At 43.9% G+C, this 20181-nt stretch overlaps 1 protein-coding gene across 11 annotated transcripts in view; it reads left to right on the top strand.

Moving 5' to 3' along the window:
- AGRN (agrin) overlaps positions 1-20181 on the top strand; it is a 704390-nt gene that overhangs the window by 626106 nt on the left and 58103 nt on the right. For all 11 annotated transcript variants that reach the window (XM_082274335.1, XM_082274327.1, XM_082274332.1 and 8 more), the window contains 7 exons: positions 1192-1605; positions 6877-7069; positions 8308-8523; positions 10292-10521; positions 10996-11130; positions 16835-16931; positions 19930-20094. In XM_082274335.1, the coding sequence (XP_082130461.1) occupies positions 1192-1605; positions 6877-7069; positions 8308-8523; positions 10292-10521; positions 10996-11130; positions 16835-16931; positions 19930-20094 (1450 nt within the window). The remainder of the gene's footprint in view (positions 1-1191; positions 1606-6876; positions 7070-8307; positions 8524-10291; positions 10522-10995; positions 11131-16834; positions 16932-19929; positions 20095-20181) is intronic.

The raw sequence follows: 20181 nt of genomic DNA, 5'->3' as shown, positions 1-20181 counted from the left end.
AATAAAAGTCAACATGTAGTGTTTAGGGACAGAACCAAATGCAAACTGAGCTCAGAATATTGGCCATGGTAGCAGATATACAATGAAGTCAAGCTAACACAGTCGTGCATGCTCACATTAACCCTTCTAATGGTGTTACCTTTTAGCTGTAGTCACAGAGGAGCAGTCATGACCATACTCAGATATTGGATGGATGGGTCAGTGCATTGGAGCTCATCTGTTCAATGTTTGTCGCATTGTATCACCACTGTTCCCATTAAATGATATACGTGTAGTCCAGGGGTTACATCTCAGATTCTCAGGGGGGTATGGCTTTTTAAAAAATGAAAATTAAGTTTATAGTTTTATTAAATAACCACACAAAAATTGTATCTGAATAAGTAAACACACTAGGAATTGTTTGTAAAATGTTTAAATAATTAGGAGAGTTACTTTTACAACAGTCAAGGGGTACTTAAGATAAACACATAGTAGAGGTATCTGCTAAACACTATCTTTTATAAAACAAAAAAGTCCATCCTTTAAATGAAGAAGTGTTTGCTATAGAACATTGTGCAGAGTCTCCTATAATGTTATCTAACATTTGCCACTTTATAAACAGGTCCCGTAGTCTTGTGCGATAATGCGTACAACATAGCCAGCTGTATCTAAAAAAGGATGTGCTGATAGCAAGCTCAGATGGCAAATACCTAACTATGGAGACTATTGATATCTTCGGCTGTGTGCACAATGCACAAGTGTGCAAGCCATTTATGGAGACAGTTCGGCACAAGCTACGTTACCGTCAGGTTTTCATTAACTGAATTTTAAAATCTCTAACGTTGAATGTACTATTATTCCTACTCCTGATGTAATGAACCACTAAAACCTTCCCTGCTAGGGATGCCTGAAGAGCAACATGTTCAGACCTCACAATGCAAGGGAACTCACAACAGCTGCGAGATCAGACTAGATTTTAAATGAGCCATACTGAGTTAGAGTAACTTCACTGTACTGAGACAGAATCATCATTACCACACAGCATGGGTAACTGCGCTTACTCACTTTATGGTGAAAACATGTTTATGATTATTTGCTCGGTGAGACTGAGCCATTCTGCATTACAGTGTTCTACATGGTTAGAGTAAATTTTCTTAGGTTAAAGTTGCCATTAAAATAACATATTTTCTCTAACCCTATATTTCTGTTTAGACTGGGTACCTGTTATGGTTACAACCACCACAACAACTGCAGCAACAACTAGTACCATGGCAACAACAAGCACTGTAGCAGCCACTATGCCTGTACTTGCTACAACTACTATGGCCACTACCCCGCCTCCCAAGAGGACAACAGCTGTCAGGACCACACCTGTGCCTCTTGTTCAACACCCTGTTACCACAGTGAGGATGACTACAAAACGACCCGTGACTAGTACAAAAAGACCAATGACCACTACTGCTACTCTACCAAGGAGGAAACCAGCTCGTGTACCCACACCTGCTAGGAAGCCCCCAAGACCCTGTGACTCACATCCATGCATGCATGGTGGCACCTGTGAAGATGATGGCAAAGAGTTTACTTGCAGCTGTCCAGCTGGAAAAGGAGGAGTCGTCTGTGAGAAAGGTAAAGAAAAACTGCATTAGAATTATTCTGAGCAACTGAAGGTGTTTCATTGGTGACATTATATGTGATCTTGTACATGGTGTCTTATAATCTAGATCTAGTGGTCCCCCCAGCCAGCGAGCGCGTGCAGACCACAGCTACGCGCTAGGTTGGCTGCGACATAGCCTCACAGACAGAGGCTGGCCTGTGAGTTAAATGTCTCGTAGGGTCGCAAACTACCAGGCTTGGGTCTGAATCGCAGTGGTCCCTTGACCAACTGCTCCCCTACTTCGGTGGCGAGGAGTTCTGTCTGGAGCTTTACCCGCACCATGGAAGGGTAAGGTACAGTCTCCCCTCTCCCCTTTTGGTGGTTTTCTTTGGGGTGGAGGCAGGTACCCTCCAGGGACGGTCGGACCTGCCTGCAGGTTCCCTTCTCCCATCCTTAAATCCCTCACTGAGCTGGGCTTCCTCCACTCCCACCCCCCCCCTGTCTGCACCTAGAGTCTGGTGGGGGTCCCAGGGCAGAGAATGCAGCAGAGACCCCTGGGGTATTCCCCGCTATCCCCACTCTGTAAGGGTCCTGGGATAGTGTGTGTCTCGCCCTGGTAGTCTGTAGGGGGTCCCAGTGTAGAATACCCCTAGGTGCATGCCCTGCTGTTTGCAGTGTGGGTATAGTGCAGGGGAGTCATTCGCAGTGTGGGTATAGTGCAGAGGAGTCCCAGTGCAGAGACCAGAGCAGAGTGCACAGCAGAGTCTCCCCTAAATGTGTGTTCTACCTTCAGGGGGGGTCCACTTGCAGGGGGTGCAGCGTTGCAGAGGGTGCAGGAAAGATTCTGGCAGCATGCTTTGGTGTTTGTAGCTGGTGGTGGCCATTTTCCTCTAGTTTGGATGGTCTCCAGGTGGCGGCCATGTTTGTGTAGTCGGATGATGTCACAGGGCCATTTTCCCTTAGTTTGGCTGGTCTCTGGTTGGTGGCCATGTTTGTGTAGTCGGATGATGTCACAGAGGCCATTTTCCCTTAGTCTGGGAGGTGCTGGAAACAACTGAAGCCTCATGGGGATGCTGAAGCTCCTCCTCTTCCTCCCTAGTTTCCTCTTCCAGGGAATTGATTTACTTAGGTCTGATTTTAATTCTGACCAGGGTGGTCCTTCCGCTGGACAAATTTCAGAAACCACAGGCCATGATTCACCGGCTGCTTTCACACAGAAAGTTCTCTCTCCCGATTTGCATACAGGTTCTGAGTATGGTGGTATCCACCTTTAAGACAGTTCTGTTTGCACAGTTCTACATGTAGCTCCTTTAGAAGATTCGGCTCCACAGTAGGATACCGTAGTTGGTGACGAGGTCACGGGGTCCTTTTACAGACGCCGCAAGCATCAAGGGCCACAGTAAGGCCAGTATCATCCTCAGCAAAGGCTTCTTCCGCAGTTCCTGTGAGGAATCAAGAGCAAGGCTCTTTCAATCATCCTGGTGGCTGTAAACGTCCCTTGGGGCTTCCTCTCAGAGAAGACCAGTTGTCCCAAGGACTGATCTACCATCCTGCTTTACAGTCACTGGTTTTAATGGCTTAGCTATTGAAAGCCAGGTACTGAGGGATGGAGGTCTGTCTGGATCAATGATCCATACTATGGTGAAGGCAAGGAAGTCGTCTTCAAGCAAGATATACCATCGTATGTGGAAAGCGTACATTTCTTGGTGTGAGTCGATTGGTGCTCATCCTCAATCCTTTTCTGTGGCTCAGATTTTATTCTTTCTTCAACAGGGCGCTTATCAGAAGTTGGCCTTGAGTACCATCAAGGGCCAGGTGTCTGCCTTGGCAATCTTCTTTCAGCAACCCCTAGCCATGCACTCTTTAGTTCGTACCTTCATTTGCAGGGTTCGACATGTGGCTGCACCTATACAGTGTCTGTGGATTTAAATTTAGTACTTGCAGTTCTCCAGAAACCTCCATTTGAGAATATTCGGGAGATTCCCTTGCCTACGTTACCCCAGAATGTGACATTCTTGGTGGCTATTACCTTGACCCGCTGGGTATCAGAACTGGCGGCATTATCCTGTTGCAGTCTCTATTTAGTGGTCCATAGGGATAAAGTGGTTCTTCGTCCCAGTCCATCATTCCTGCCCAAAGTTGTCTCTGACTTCCATTTGAATGAGGACATTGTGTTGCCTTCCTTGTGTCCCAAGTTGGCTCATACCAAGGAATTTGCTTTGCATACCTTGGATGTGGTTCGTGCGATTTGGGTGTATCTGGCAGCTACTGAGTCTTTTCAGAGGTCAAACTCACTTTTTGTGGTTACGGACGAACCAAGAAAAGGGCTGGCTGTTTCTTCGGCTACCATCTCCAGATGGATCAGACAGACGGTGACTCTGGCCTATTCTATTAAAGGTCAGGTTCTACCTTTCCCTGTCACGGCGCATTCTACTCGGGCGCTGAGTGCTTCTTAGGCCTTCCGTCATCATGCTTCAATATCACAAGTTTGCAAGCCGGCGACTTGATCATCCGTGCATACCTTCACGAAATGCTATAAGGTAGATACTTTGGCATCTGCAGATGCTTCTTTTGGCCGCAAAGTTTTGCAGGCTGCTATTTAAGAGGGGCTATTCCCTCTTGAGGGGTCTTTTTTCTTTAAACCTTTATTTTTCAAACGAGGCTCATGTAACCCGGTTAGGACTCCTGTGCCCTGGTTAAGGGGTCTTATTTTTAGCCTTGGGCTATTTTCCCCACCCCTCATTTTCCTTTTGGCACTGCTTTTGGACATCCCACTAGTTAGGATTCATGGAACGCTGTGTCCGTCGATGAACAAAAGAGAAAATTGGATTTTTGTACTTACCACATAATACATTTCTCCGAGTTCATCGACGGACACAGCACCCACCCCTCTATGGAGTTCTGATACTTCTAATACTGCTTGCTACTAAACTGATTACCTAGGGCAGAGAGGGGGGTTATATACCAGCTGAGGACGACCCATGGGCGTAGCCAGGTGTTTTTTGTTCTGCATAGTCCTACTCCTGAAGGAGGCAATATAACCCACTAGTTATGATTTATGGAGCGCTGTGTCTGTCGATGAACTCAGAGAAATGGATTTTACGGTAAGTACAAAAATCCAATTTTCTGTTATCTCAAAATCATGGTGCAATTAATTTCATAATTTCTTTTAATTCAAAAAGATTTTTATTAGTATTGAAATTAGCATAAAGTAACAACAATAATTACAAAGACATTCACCTATGTTGCACATTTTTCAGTCAAAGGAATAACAAGACAAGGTCTGTGCAATATAGAATACACGGAAGGAATGCATTACATAGACAGCTGGCAAGTTATCAAATTGCTGAAGGCAAATGAAATGAGAGACCAAATTACAGCCAGCACAGGAATAAGTGCAAAATAATATAACAAAACCCATATAGAGTATAATGGGTTGAAAAACTACAAAAACCTAAACCAAAAGTGTTGTGTGCCTTCCCAAATATAGGGATATTTGGAACTTAGTATTACCCTTAGACATAACAGATCAGGAATAAGTACAACCCCAATTCCAAACAAGTTGGGGTTCTATGTAAAATCGACATAAAAACAGAATGCAATGATTTGCAAAATCTCTTAAACCCATATTTTATTTACAATAAAAAATAGAAAACATTACATATTTAAACTGAAAAAATGTACCATTTAAAAAAAAGAAAAAAGGGCATTTTTAAATACATGGCAACAGCACATCTCAAAAAAGTTGTGATAGGGCCATGTTTACCATGGTGTAGCATTCTCTCTTCTTTTAACAACACTCGTAAATGTCTGGGAACTGAGGAGGAAAGTTGCTGGAGTTTTTGGTGAGGAATATTGTCCCATTCATGCCTGATATCAGATTCTAACTGCTCAGCAGTCCTGGGTTTTCCTTGTGGTATTTTACATTTTAATATGCTCCAAATATTTTCAATTAGTGAAAGGTCTGGACTACAGGCAGGCCGGTTAAGCACCCGGACTCTTCTACCATGAAGACATGCGGTTGTCGTAGATGCCATTTACGGTTTTGCATTGTCCTGCTGAAATATGCAAGGCCTTCCCTGAAAAAGACATCATCTGGACAAGAGCATATGCTGCTCCAAAACCAGCATTGATGGTGCCTTTCCAGATGTGAAAGCTGCCTATTCCATATTCACTAATGCATCCCAAAACCAACAGAGATGCAGGCTTTTGAACTGAGCGCTAATAAGAAACTGAAAGGTCCCTTTCCTCTTTAGTCCGGAGGACACAGCGCCCATGGTTGCCAAAAAGAATGTCAACTTTCCATTCATCTGACCACAGAACAGTTTTCCACTTTGGAATGAACCATTTTAAATAAGCTTTATCCCCGAGAAGATGGTGGCGTTTCTGGATCATGTTCAGATGCGGCTTTTCCTTTGCATGATAGAGCTTTACTTTGCATTATTGGATGGTGTGGAAAAATGTTTCTTCAGCTCTTCCTGGTTTGCAACACTTACTTTACCAGCTTTTTCTTGCCCTGTCCCAACTTTTTGTGCCATGTTGTTGCCCTCCATTTCAAATTTTTTTTATAGACTTTACTTAGCGTCCAAACTTTTTTGAAATTGGGGTTGTATATGGCACTGCAGAGTTCATTGAACCTAAACACATAAGAGCCACTGTTCAAAATCAAGTAGGGTCTGCATGCAATAGATACCACATACCGTGCCTGCCACACACTCCAAATTTACTGAAATATTTTCGGGCAACTTCTGTGGTCATAGGTTTGTATCTTTTAAGGGAGCACTTTATTAATTAATCATTACTTTCCATAGTTGTAAGGTAGGAACCCCAGGTTGGATCCACACCTTAGCTATCATCTTCTTGGCAGTAAAGGATGCCTTCTGCAAAAAGCTGCGTAGATATATGTTTAATTCTAAAGACTTAGAAGGATCCAGCAGGCATAGCCAAGGGTCTAATGTTTTTATAACTTAAATAGTGTATTCATTGTGTAATATGTCTACATACTATTTTTTGCCCTACTACAGTTTCAGTTTTGCATGCAAATGACAAGAATAAATGGATTTCTAGTTACCACTATTTTAGCGCTTCAGGTAGAAAAACCCCTAATAACCAAAACAGTTAGGATAATATGCTGGTAAGAAGCACTCCATATAAGAAAATATAATGCACATGGTAAAAATGAGGACAAAAGATTCTGAATGAGAAAGACATAAGCAGTTAGCAGCTTATGGTTTTTCATCATAAGAACAATTGATCTGCACATGCTTTTTCTACCTGTTCACCTATGGCTGCTCTCATTGCAGATATTAAGTATTTCATTCCTGGATTTGGGAGCAAGTCTTACCTGGCATTTAAAATGATGAAGGCATATCACACAGTGCGCATTGCCATGGAATTCCGCTCCTCTGAGCAGAATGGTCTTCTGTTGTACAATGGCCAGATCCGAGGAAAGGATTTCATCTCATTGGCAGTGGTGAACGGCTTTGTGGAGCTTAGGTAGGTTGATTTACTGTGATGTCCCCAAGTAACTTTTATCATTTACGTTCCTTTGTTTTATCTGTGCTGAAATGTTATATGATGCTAAAAGGTTATGGTTATCTTGTTCGAGAGCAGAAAAAAAATTCTGTTTTTTCAAAGGGAAGCTGTTATGTTGGAAAAATGGTAACCTTTTTGTTTACTTTTTTTTGAATAGTGCATGTTATGGGGCTGTTCTGGTTTTAGCTACTAAGTAATTAACTGACCTGGAACAAGCATGCAGACAGAAAAGCATCAGCTCACCTTATAAGCACATGCTTATCCATGCTCCCTGGTTCACCAAATTGACAGGAAAAATGAGGAGCACAAACCTTGCCTCAATAAGGCAACTACTACATACACTATATTACTAAAAGTATCTTGACGCCTGCCTTTAAAAGCACATGAACTCTAATGGCATCCCAGTCTTAGTCCATAGGGTTCATTTTAAATTTGGCCCACCCTTTCCAGCTATAATAGCTTCAATTCTTCTGGGAAGGCTGTCCACAAGGTTTAGGAGTGTGTCTATGGGAATGTTTGATCATTCTTCCAGGAGCGCATTTGTGAGGTCAGGCACTGATGTTGGAGAGAGGGCCCGGCTCGCACTCTGCTCTAATTTATGCCAAAGGTGTTCTATTGGGTTGAGGAGAGGAGCCCACACCATAATCCTCCCTCCACCAAATGATTTGGATCAGTGCATAAAGTAAGGTCCATAAAGACATGGATGAGTGAGTTTGGGGTGGAGGAACTTGATTGGCCTGCACAGAGTCCTGACCTCAAACTGATAGAACTCCTTTGGGATGAATTAGACTGTGAGCGAGGCCTTCTCTCCAACATCAGTGCCTGACATTCCCATAGACACACTCCTAAACCTTGTGGACAGCCTTCCCAGAAGAGTTGAAGCGGTTATAAGCTGCCTGTGTGTATCTGATGTGAATAGCAAGAGTTCAAATGTCACAGAATATTAAACTATCCTTAAAAAGTCCTCGAATACAGAAAATGTGCCAATAGCAGCCAATTATATTCATATACGGTACAGTATATTTGTTGAAACCTACAAACTCAATAAACTGCATATTTCAGACTGCCTCTATAGTTTTCTTTTTTCTTTTGTCTGCAACTTTTGCGTTTAAACATATTTAGGGGACAGGAAAATACTTTTGTTTTTTGCATTTTTACCATTCCTTATGTAAATTTACATGATTTGTTATGCTTTACAGGTTTAACACTGGATCGGGCACTGGAATAATCACCAGTAAAGTGCCGGTGGAGCCTGGCCGGTGGCACCAACTTGTAGTAATTCGGAACCGACGCAGTGGTATGTTGTCTGTGGATGGAGAAACACATGTGAATGGAGAGAGCCCACCAGGTACCGATGGTCTTAACCTGGACACTGACCTGTTCATTGGAGGAGCTCCAGAAGACCAGATGTCTGTGTATGTATCAGAAAGAAGTTATCTTGGCTCACTCTGTAGAAGAACCACTTTACATATCAGTTAGTGACACAAAAATATTTGTAATTATATAGCTGACTTTTATCATTTGTAATATCTATGTTTTGCTATATATTGCACATTAAGTCCAATGCTTAAGCCGCAAGTATCAAAAGGTTAATAACCTCAATTTAAATGATAGAAACACAACAGCATTTTCTGTAAAAATACCTTAAAAGGATAATCCTATATTCGGCTACTCATCCCCAGCATGTCTTAACAGAAAATAATGCTTAACACAAATAGAAAAGTCCCCTCTTCTCCTCTATGAAAATTCTGTAGTCAGTTATCTTTTAATGTCATGTTTCTGTTGTATTGGTCTGCCTCTTGGTTGCTTTCTCTTTACAATGAAAAGTATTTCCCTCGTACACACCACTAACAGCTCAGGTCAGAGCTGCTGTACTAACAAACCAATGTTAGTACTGTGATCTCCCCTGCTGAGCTATTGTGTTCTGACAGGGGGACAGGCCCCTTGCCAGAACTCTCCAGTCAGCACTCTCAGCCATTGACTGAGAGCGCTGATCGGGAGTTGGTCATCAGACCTTTTTTGGTCTTGAGCCTTCAACAGAACCCTGCCCAGCTGCCATACACACGGGCCGAATGTCACCCAGTTTTTTTTTTGAACCGTTCGATGCTGGCCGACATTCGGCCTGTGTGTATTAGACTTTACACTGGGAGCATCTGGGCAGGAGAGAACAGAGTGATGGCCTAATCACTGTGTTAAAGTCCTTGCTACTGTCTTTTTTGCAGGATGCATGTGTGTTCATTAACAGGTTAGGTAATTTGGCAGATGTCCCATAGAACAGTTAAACAGAATTACAAATCCTTAGATAAATAAATGTTTTCCCATGTACAGTATGTATATTAGCTGTGTATTTTGCTTCTGGTTTGCCGTTCAGCTTTATTCGATGAGTTGCTTCTGACAGTAAAAATAAAAAACCTATAATGTATTCTATCAGTCAGGTAGACCGCATGCAGGATGACACGCCCCTTCAAGTTTAATTACCAAGCCTGTGCAAATAAATCCTAGGAGTCAAAGAGATGGTTTATAAGGATATGCTTAAGGCTGGTGGTGAACAATAATGAGCCCCAGCCTGTCTTGATTTTAAAACCTTAGGCAGTCAAATGTCCTTAGGACAAATGAAGTTGCAATTGCTCTAAGTGTCAGGATTGTTGTGATATCTGTGACAGTTGAAGTCATGTTTGTTGCTGTATATAACATGGATCATGAAATCTTCTGTTTGCACTGTTATATATCACCTGGGTGCTGCCTGCAAGAAACATGTCTGGAGGCTATGAGGTTATTACTGTTCTAGGATATGAATAATACAGACTTACAGCCTGCAGAAAAGTTGGCACACGGGGAATGAGATGATGCACCCTGCTGCATGCCTATTTGGGGGAAAGATTTGAATTTCCAATATATCTGTGCAATTTTCTTGGCTCTTTCAGAAACTGGATGAAATTGACATCTTATGCCATAACCCTTTGTCTGCTGCCCAATGCAGTAACACTTGGTCTTATCTTTGAAACTTATGAAAGATGTATGGTCTGCTTTCTAATAGCGGCCAGTTAGCACTTCATTAAATCTCTATTGCCGGTTAGGGGGAGAATCTGACTGGTTTCATACAGTTCCAATAAATATTTTCAAACGCACTTGCCTTTCAGTAGGTTGTAAGTTAATAACTAAAACATGTTTTTCTTTGATCAGGGTGACAGAAAGAACCTCTGTGGCTATTGGCCTGAAGGGTTGTATTCGCCTGCTAGATGTGAACAATCAAGTGTACAACTTACAGGAAGAAGGAGAAGATGTCTTATATGGCAGTGGTGTGGGAGAGTGTGGAAACAACCCATGCCAACCCAATCCTTGCCATAATGGTGCTGTGTGTCAAGTGAAGGAGGCTGAAATGTTTCATTGCCAGTGTCTCAATGGCTACACAGGTGAGTGTTCTGTCATTGGGACAAGCGAGAGTGCCATTGTCCACTAGTGTATTAATGCTTGCAGCCTGTTTGTATGCGTCTAACTCTTTCAAGAAGCTTCTGATTCTTTCACAAGAACCTTACCAATAATGACCAGCTCAAGCCAAAACTTGGGATAGAGTATGTGGAGGCAATAAACCCTCTGCCATGTTTGTTATTGCACACATACACTTTAACGAGAGCCCCAAACAAGCATCCAAGATAATGTAATAAGAAAATTGATTCATTGCAGAAAAAAAACAATGCATTTTAGGGACCAAACACACTCCCTCTTCACGAGAACTACAAAACAAGTACAAATACAAAAGTTGATAACTCTAAAGGAAAAGTCAAACATCAATAAACACCACACTGCCCCTAAATAAATCCTTGTTACTCTGCATTTTACATCAGTGTATATCTTTTTGCCTTACCTCTGGCTTCCTATACTTTCAGGACCTACCTGTGCAGATGAACGCAACCCTTGTGACCCCAACCCTTGCCATGTTTCTGCAACATGTTTGGTGCTACCTGAGGGTGGAGCCAAGTGCGAATGCCCAATGGGCAGAGAGGGAGAGTTTTGTGAAAAGGGTAAGTTAAGGTGGATGTATTACTATAATTTTTTGAGTTTAGTTTGATACCTTTACCCAGTTAAGGACCAAAGATGTACCTCATATACCCTAGGGTCCTTCCCCTCTGGGCACACATCAAGGGTGTAATTTTCAGTACCTGTTGTCCGTTTAAGGTTCTCAGTCTGTACAGCAGAGCAGCTGTTTGAGGGCTGATTGCTTTTACAGATTGATACAGTGTTAGTGCTGGGTAATATGTCAACAAAAATAAATATGCTGTAGTTAGCTGCAACTCTTTTTATTCCATTTTTCTTATGTCTTTCATTCTTAACCAATGATAAACCTCTTGTTATCCCCAGCTATCCATAACTAATTTCTTTCTCTTTCGCTCCTCTGGTTTTTCACCAAATTTTTATACAGCAACATGTCTGTCTTTTGTGTTCTCATTCATTTAGTTTATTTGTTTTATGTATTATAAACATTACAAACACATAAGCAAAATCTTAACAAAGCCTTTACTCATGTATAAATAACTTTGCCACATTTTCTACCAAAAACATTGAAGTGGCATGATTAATAAGCAACTCTAAATTTGAAATATATAAAAATAAATATATATTAATATATTATTATAATTTAATACCACCAAAAGAAAGGGCAGAGTGTAAGCAGTTGTCAATCAAATCCTGTGACGAGGGAGTGGGGGGGATGAGCCGCACTATCTGCGTCAATAGCAGACAGCACAGCTTGGGATCGTGCCCGCAGGTGTGTAACCATAGGAAGCGGGGGACCTGAGAAGTTGAGGATCTGGGCTGCTCTGTGCAAAACCAATGCACAGAGACGGTAAGTATAACATGTTTGTTATTTAAAAAAAAAAAAATAGGGTTTACAATCACTTAGAGTTCTTTCTCTTTCGTTCATTGACGGACACAGCTCCTGGTATTCATTCTGCTTAGTCAGGAGTAAGGACCAAGTTCCTTACTGGTATCTTTGGTCCTGGCAAAATCTTTTACATAGAACATTTTTTCCTCCTGGATTTTTCCTGTGAGATCTACAATCAACTGCCAGACTGGGCGACGAGCTGGATAATCTAGATCCAGTGGTCACCCCAGTCTGGCCAGCGAGTGCACGCAGACCTCAGCTCCGCGCTAGGTTGGCAGCGACATAGCCCCACTGGATGGGGGCTGGCATGCGAGTTAAATGCCTTGCGAGGTCGCATACGTCTGGGTCTCGGCCCGAGTCACAGCATTCCTCCTGGTTGACAGCCCCCCATTTTGATGGAGAGGGGTTCTGTCTGGAGCGGGGCCTGCCTGGTTCCTGGTATGATGAGTAGCTGTCCCTCCTCTCCCCCTGGAGGGTTTTGGGGTGGACGTGGACCCCTCTTTGGGGCCGTCGGACTTCCAGCTTCCCCTCCTTTCCTTCCCCTCCTTTCCACAGGCAACCCCCCTTGCCGAGTCCCTCATCCTGCTCCCCCCTTCCACATACGCTGGGGCTGTTTGGGTGGTCTGGCTACTTTCCTGGGGTGGGGGCAGGGCGTTGATTGGCAATAGGGGCCAGGGGGTAAGCTGCCGGCGACCAAACGATTGACTGTGCAGGGGCTTTGTACCTGGTGGGGGCTCCTGCTCCTTCTCATCCCCTGGTGCTGACTCCTGGATCATTTTACTTCCTGATCGCCGCACATGTAGTGCAGATTATCCTGGTGGCTGCAGGTGCTTGTCTCTGCGTGTGGTGAGTCTGGTGGGGTTCCCTCCCTCTCTGCTGAGGATCGCTTGATGCTTTGTGCCTGGTGACCGGGTGGTGTTGCCAGCGCTGTGAGGGTTGTCCCTTAGCAGTGTTTTACACTTTTTTGTTGGGTCCCCCTGGTGACTCATGGCGTTTTTGGAGCACATTTCCCCACCTGATCCCGATCCCAACCATCCATCCATGCACTGACGACGGTCCTGGAGTCCCTTGTTTCCCGGGTGGAGGTGGCTTGCGGGCGACAGGCTAGCAAAAAGCGCCGCCTGTCTTCCCCTGTCTCATCTGTCTTGTCAGATCTGGAATCTGATTTAGCCGCAGATGTGAGTCACCCTGCTGGGTCTGCAACCAAGCGACTGGAATCCTCTGACAGTGAGGATGATTCCCCCACGTCTGCGACTGTGCACAAAAAGGCGCTGGTGGATGCACTGATTGTATCTGTACATGAGACCCTGAAGATGGAGGACGCAGCTAAAGCTGCGACAGAGGCGCAGGTACCCTTTGGCACTCACAAGCCATCCAGAGCAGCAAAGGTGTTTCCTTTCCCTGCTTATTTTGACAGGATTGTCGCTAAAGAGTGGAAATCAGTGGTGGACCCTCCTTTTTCCAGATTAAACAAGGCAACCATTTTTTCCGGTTGAAGAGTCCCTGGCTTTTAAGGATCCGGCTGACCGGAAGGTGGAGGCTGTGGCCCGCCATATGTACACTCTGACTGGTTCGGCAATGAGGCCGGTATTCATCATTGCGCTAGTGTCGCAAACTCTGACCGAGTGGACTAAGCTCTTACGCCGTGACCTGGTGGGGGAGCAGCTCCCCCCTGCCTTTGCTGAGCTGGTGGACCAGCTGGTCCAGGGGCTGCAGTTTATCTGTGATGCCTTTTTGGATGCGGCTCCCCTGATGGCTTGCCTCTCTGTTTTGGCAGTGGTCCTTCGGCGTGTCTTTTGGTTCAAGTGCTGGTCTGCTGAGCAGACTTCAAAAAAGGCCTTGACTGATCTTCCTTTCCAAGGAGATGGCCTGTTTGGAGCTACCCTGGATGACATCATTAAAGGTCTCACGGGGGGGAAGAGTACTTTTCTTCAGCAGGCTACTAAGGGCAAGAAACCTTGTCGAATACAGTACGTAGGCTTTCCTTCTCAATTCATATGAATTTTTTTCGTCCTTTAGGGTCGACTGACAAGGGCTCAGAGCCTCTTCAGGAGAATCCAAACGAACCTGGTCTGGCAAGCCAAGATCGGGCTTCTCCAGCCCAGTGGACAAGGCTCCTTTAGCATGAAGGTGTGCCCTCACCCGTTTCAGGGATGGGGGGACGTCTTCGCTGGTTTCCAGACCCGTGGACTTCCCTAAAACAAGACAAGTGGGTCCACAAAGTCATTAGGTCCAGCTACAAGATCGAGATTCGCTCTTGTTCCCCGGCAAGGTTCTTTCCTTCCAACTTGCGCCTGTCCCTAGCCCGCTTACAGGGCCTTTTTGGGGCGGTACAAGACCTGTTCCTTCAAGGGGGTGATTATTCCAGTTCTGACTTCGGAAAATTTTCAGGGTTTTTACTCAAACCTGTTCACAGTCCCCAGAAAGGAAGGCAAAGTGCATCCAATCCTGGACCTCAAGGCGCTAAACTGCTTTGTTCGGGTACAGAAGTTCAGAATGCAGTCCATTTGAACGGTGGTGGCATCCCTGCGTCAGGGGGATTTTGTCGCCTCTATCGATATTAAGGGTGCCTACCTTCACATTCCAATACGTGCCAGTCACCAGCGTTTACTCCGCTTTGCTGTGGGAGAGTAGCAGTGGCGTTACCCTTTGGTCTCGCCTCTGCTCCTCGGGTCTTCACAAAATTGTTAGCCCTGGTGCTAGCCTTGCTATGCCAACAGGGGATCGTGGTACTAGGCTACTTGGACGATCTCCTTCTGTGAGCAGAGTCTCCCTCTGCTCTGGTGGACAACCTGGAGATCACAATAAGGACTCTGCAGGAGTTCAGCTGGATTCTAAATTTTCAGAAGTCTGCTCTGGTTCTGTCCACAAAGCTGGACTACCTGGGCCTGATTCTGGACTCAGCCTTCGTCAGAGTGCTCCTTCCTCTGGACAAACTCCAGAAATTGCAGGCTGCAATTTGTCCCCTGCTGTCCAACAGATGGTCATCCCTCCGTACTTGCATGCGGGTGCTGGCCCTGATGGTGTCTACCTTCGAGGTGGTTCCATTTGCACAGTTCCATACAAGGTCCCTGTAAGGGAGATTCTGACCAAATGGGACAAGACTCCCCAGTCTCTGGAATATCAGTTCCGGCTAAGTTGGGGAATGAGGGAGTCTTTGATATAGTGGCTTTGTTATCTGGCGCTTCAGCTGTGAAAATCCTTCCTTCTTTTGTATTGGACAGTGGTCACTCTGGATGCAAGCGTGTCTGGCTAGGGAGGCGTCTTCGGCAAGCATTCTGCTCAGGGGATCTGGATGCTGGAAGATTCCAGACTACCTCTCTTGCTATGTCTTGGTACCCTGAGTGATCAGACTGTGTCTAGATCATTGGACGGATCGTCTTGAGAGTTGTCCAGTACGTTCTTTGGAAGCTTCCTCTCAGGGAGGATCTTCTGTCCCAAGGACTGATCTTCCATCCTGCTTTACAATTGCAGGCTTTGACGCCTTGGCTGTTGAACACCAGGTGCTGAAGGATAGGGGTTTATCTGAGTCTTTGATTTCTACCCTGTTGAAAGCTAGGAAATCTACTTCTAGGAAGATCTACCATCGTACATGGAAGACGTACATTGCGTGGTGTGAGTCTCTTGGGGTTCCTCCTCACTCCTCGGTGGCTCGGATCTTAACCTTCCTTCAACGGGGGCTGAACAGAAAATGGCCTTGAGTACCATCAAGGGCCAGATGTCGGCTTTGTTGGTCTTCTTCAACAACCTTTTGGCCACACACTCCACCTGGTCGCCGAAGCACACTTTTACAAAGTTTTATAAAGTGGATGTGTTGGCATCTGTGAATGCTTCCTTTGGCCACAAGGTTTTGCAGGCTGCTGTTTAAGAGGACCTGATCTTCTTTGAAGGGTGTATTGTTTTTTTTCAGACGGGCTCCGGTTGTTTGGTTGAGCTCCTGTTGCTTGTTGGCTAATGTTTAGCCCTGGAAATGTTTTGGTTGTTCCCATCCTCACGACTTTGGGACGTCCCAATGGTTATGAATACCAGGAGCTGTGTTTGTCAATGAACGAAAGAGAAAATGGGATTCTTGACTTACCGTAAAATCCATTTCTCTGGTGTTCATTGACGGACACAGCAACCACCCCTCTGTGGAGTTATTATTTCCTGACACTGCTTGTTACAAAACGGAGTGGCTATAGTAGAGAGAGGGAGTATACTCCCTGGGACTGCCCATGGGTGTAGCCAGAATTTTCTTCTGCCTAGTGTCCTACTCCTGTAGGGGGCAGTATAACCCAATGGTTATAAATACCAGGAGCTGTGTCCGTCAATCAACATCAGAGAAATGGATTTTACAGTAAGTAAATCCCATTTTACAGTGGGTTTAAGGTATCTATTGTAATATATGAAATGTAAAAAACTAATAATATAACAGATTTTTAGCTCGTATAGCCATCAGTAATGTACTAGCTTTCATTTTGCAACTCGCTTTGAGTTTTGGTTAGTTGCTGTGGACAAAATTTTGTGAAAAAAAACCCAAATATATAGTATATATTTTTTTCTCATCTACTTTGCCTTTATTGTTATTTTTTTTTTTTTTTCATATGAGCAAATGTATGAGTATAACATGAATGGGAACATAATCAGCCTGGATTAGGGTGGCTGTCAGGTGTGACGCAGCATACCTCTTGCCAGCACAAACAGTGTTCATATAAAATATTGTACACAAGCGTCTTGTGATGCCTGGAATGCAGCCAACAGTCAGATACATGAAGCTTCATCATATAGCACACAGCGTGTTTCCTCAGAGGCTGACTGGCAGTTGTGAAAAGATATAGTTTTGATTTCTCTTTTTCTCTTTACAGTGATTGACCCGGATTTTAATCTGCCTTTCTTGCCTCGTTTTAACGGCTACTCTTATCTGGAACTGAAAGGGCTTCAGACATTTGCCACCGACATAACGTGAGTGATCTGAGAGGAAATGTTATTGTATTTAGACGTATATTGAACACTGCAATATATTTAACGCTGGAAGCATACAATAATAAAAAAGTACAGACATAGGAGCTTCTAAATCCAATAACAATCTATGAAACATATTTAATTGTTATTGAAATTAGACAGTTTCATATATATTAATATATTTTAGATATATTAATTTTAAAAATACAATACATATGACCATTGGGTGTGAATAGTGACATAAAAACAAGCCTGCAAACGTAAGCTGCAAAAGTCCTTCCCTTCTGGATTGCACCCCTTGATGGTGTTGAAGTTTGGCAATCCAGAAGGCCTTGGAGTTGAGTCAGGAAGAAGGGAGGTATTTTTTTGAGGTGTGGTCACTCTGCTCCTTATGAACACTATATTACCAAATGTATTGGGACACCTGCCTTTACATGCACATGAAATGTAATGGCATCCCAGTCTTAAGCCCCGTACACACGCACAGATTGTTGGCCGTAAATTGTGGGCCAACGTCCGATCGGCCGATTGTAGGCTTGTTAGTATGATGCTTCAGACAACCAACTGCGACTTTTCGGCCGAAAAAAATCTGGTGTGCATGCTATAAAATTTTTGTTGGCCAACAACAGAACGGCCGATTGTTCCTCAGTCAGTACAGATTTCGGCAGACAAAAATCAGATGAGCAAGACTGGGCATGCTCAGAGAAGAAAAAACACACGAAAAGTCAACCATCACATGACATCACTTCTGAAGTTGGTTTTTGTTGGCCAACAAAAGTCCAGTGCAAGTCTAGAGCACATTTCAACCAACAAACAACACTGGACAAAAGACGGCCAATCGGTCGGCCAACAATCTGTGCGTGTGTACGAGGCTTTAGTCTATAGGGTTGAGTTGGCCCACCCTTTGCTGCTGTAACAGCTTTAACTTTTCTGGGAAGGCCATAAAGTTTAATAGTGTGTTAATGGGAATGTTTTACCATTCTGCCAGAATTGCAATTGTGAGGTCAGGCACTGATGTGGACGAGAAGGCATGACTCACAGTCTCTGCTCTAATTTATCCCAAAGGTGTTCTCTCAGGTTGAGCTCAGGACTCTGTGCAGGCCAGTCCAGCTCCTCCAGACCAAACTTGCTCAATTATGTCTTTATGGACCTTGCTTTGTGCACTGGTCTAAATCAATTGGTGGAGGGGGGATTATGGTGTTAGGTTGTTTTTAAGAGGTTGGGCTTGGCCTCTAAGTTCCAGCAAAGGAAACCCTTAAGGCATAAGCATACCAAGACATTTTGGACAATTCCTGTTCCAACATGACTGCGCACGAGTGCACAAAGCAGGGTCCATAAAGACATGGATGTGCAAGTTTGTCATAGAGGAACTTGACTGGCCTGCACAGAGTCCTGACCTCAACCTGATAGAACACCTTTCACGCCTTCTCATTCACATCAGTGTCTGACCTCACAATTGTGCTACTGGAAGAATAGTTAAACATTCCCATAGACACACTCCTAAACCTTGTGGACAGCCTTTCCAAAAGAGTTGAAGCAGTTATAGCTGCAAAGGGTGGGCCAACTCATTATTGAACCTTACAGACTAAGATAGGGATGCCATTAAAGTTCGTATGCGTGTAAAGGCAGGCATCCCAATACTTTTGGCAATATAGTGTATATATAAGAGAAGATTAAACTTGTCATGAGAAAAACGCTACTGACGTTTTTACTGAAAATGCTGGCTGTCTCTCTACTTTTCTTTATAATCAACCTAGAACAAGTTTGTGGACATGGGAAGTATGAGAAAATCTGCAATACTTGATTTTGTTCCAGGTCCGTTATTTTGAGTATAGAAACAAGATGGTCAGCATGACAGTCAAGAAGCTAGTGAAATCGGCCATAGCAAACTCCATGTGGTAGGCTTAGTTTTGGTAAAAGCCCAGCTTTTTGGTTTCGGGTGAATAAGTGGACCTGTGTCAGGATGTTGAGTTCCCAAGAAGGACAATTTCCTTTCTTATCCTGGTGACCACAGGAAGTGAGGAATACTTCCTTAGTAATAACATATACTGCTCTGAAATCCTGACATAGCTTTCAGCTTTCTTAGCTCTATTTAAAGAAGTCAGTTTATTGTTTTCTGTGTTCCCACTGGAGAGATTCTGCTCACTTCCTGTTTTACTGACCAAAAAGAAGAGAGACGAAATACAGCTGAATTAGAGGGAGCTCTTCTGGGCTTATTCAATAAAGCAGCACACACATATCTCAGGGACGTGAAAGGAAGTTTACCAAAGTGTGGCAGGCTTGGTTAGACACTTCTACTTTTACAGGTTGAAGACACAGCTCTGGCCATGATACAGCAACTGATACTGGGCACGAATTAGGATACCTATGGGGATGCAGTTTAAATGGTGCATTCATAGGGGAAGTGACTACACCCTTTCCCCATCTAACACGGTACTTGCAACTAACTTAGAGCTCTCTTCTCTCTGATGAGACACTAATATCATACCACATCCCTTAATTTGAGTGCTGGTGCTGCAAGTGGTACAGAGATATTGATTATCTTGTGTTTAAAGTGCTTTAGGTCTCCTACTATACACACCTGGAATCTTAAGAGGGTGGAGTTGGTAAATAGGAGTTGGGGGGAGGGGGTAATGGAAATGCAAGGGTTTTTCATTGTTTGTTACGGTTGTAACTTGTTGGCCTTTTACGCCTTGGTACGGTGCTGCCACTTAGCAGACACCGCTATGTATATTGTATGTCTGTATGTTATTTTTCTATGTAGCTTGTAAAATTTTATAAAAATAATTTTCAAAAAATAAAAAAAAAATAAAGCAGCACACAATGTATTGAATATAGGCAAAGTGCAGTAACTTTTTTGATCTCAGTTTAGTGCAGTCCTGTTAAGGAGTTATTGCTGTGGATCCAGGAACACCCAATTAGAGGGAAGCCAATGACAATTCTGCTTGCTTTGCTTATTATATAACCTTGTAACTGTGTCCTCTATGTCATTCCTCAGTGATAAGCTGACTATGGAGGTGGTGTTCCTTACTAACAGCCCCAATGGACTTCTCTTCTACAACGGGCAGAAAACGGATGGCAAAGGAGACTTTGTGTCTCTTGCCCTGCATGATGGACATCTAGAATACAGATATGATCTAGGGAAAGGGGCAGCTGTTATCAGGTATGTCATAGGTACTATTGCACAAATCTGTTTTATGAGTGTCTCTCCATCAAACACACCAAAATTGCTCAAGTTTACAGATTTTTG

Source organism: Pelophylax lessonae (genome assembly GCF_965119305.1).
Source record: "Pelophylax lessonae genome assembly, chromosome: 12".
NCBI classification, from domain to species: Eukaryota; Metazoa; Chordata; class Amphibia; order Anura; family Ranidae; genus Pelophylax; species Pelophylax lessonae.
Note: the sequence above shows the minus strand (reverse complement) of the source record. Positions and strands in the feature narration are given on the sequence as shown.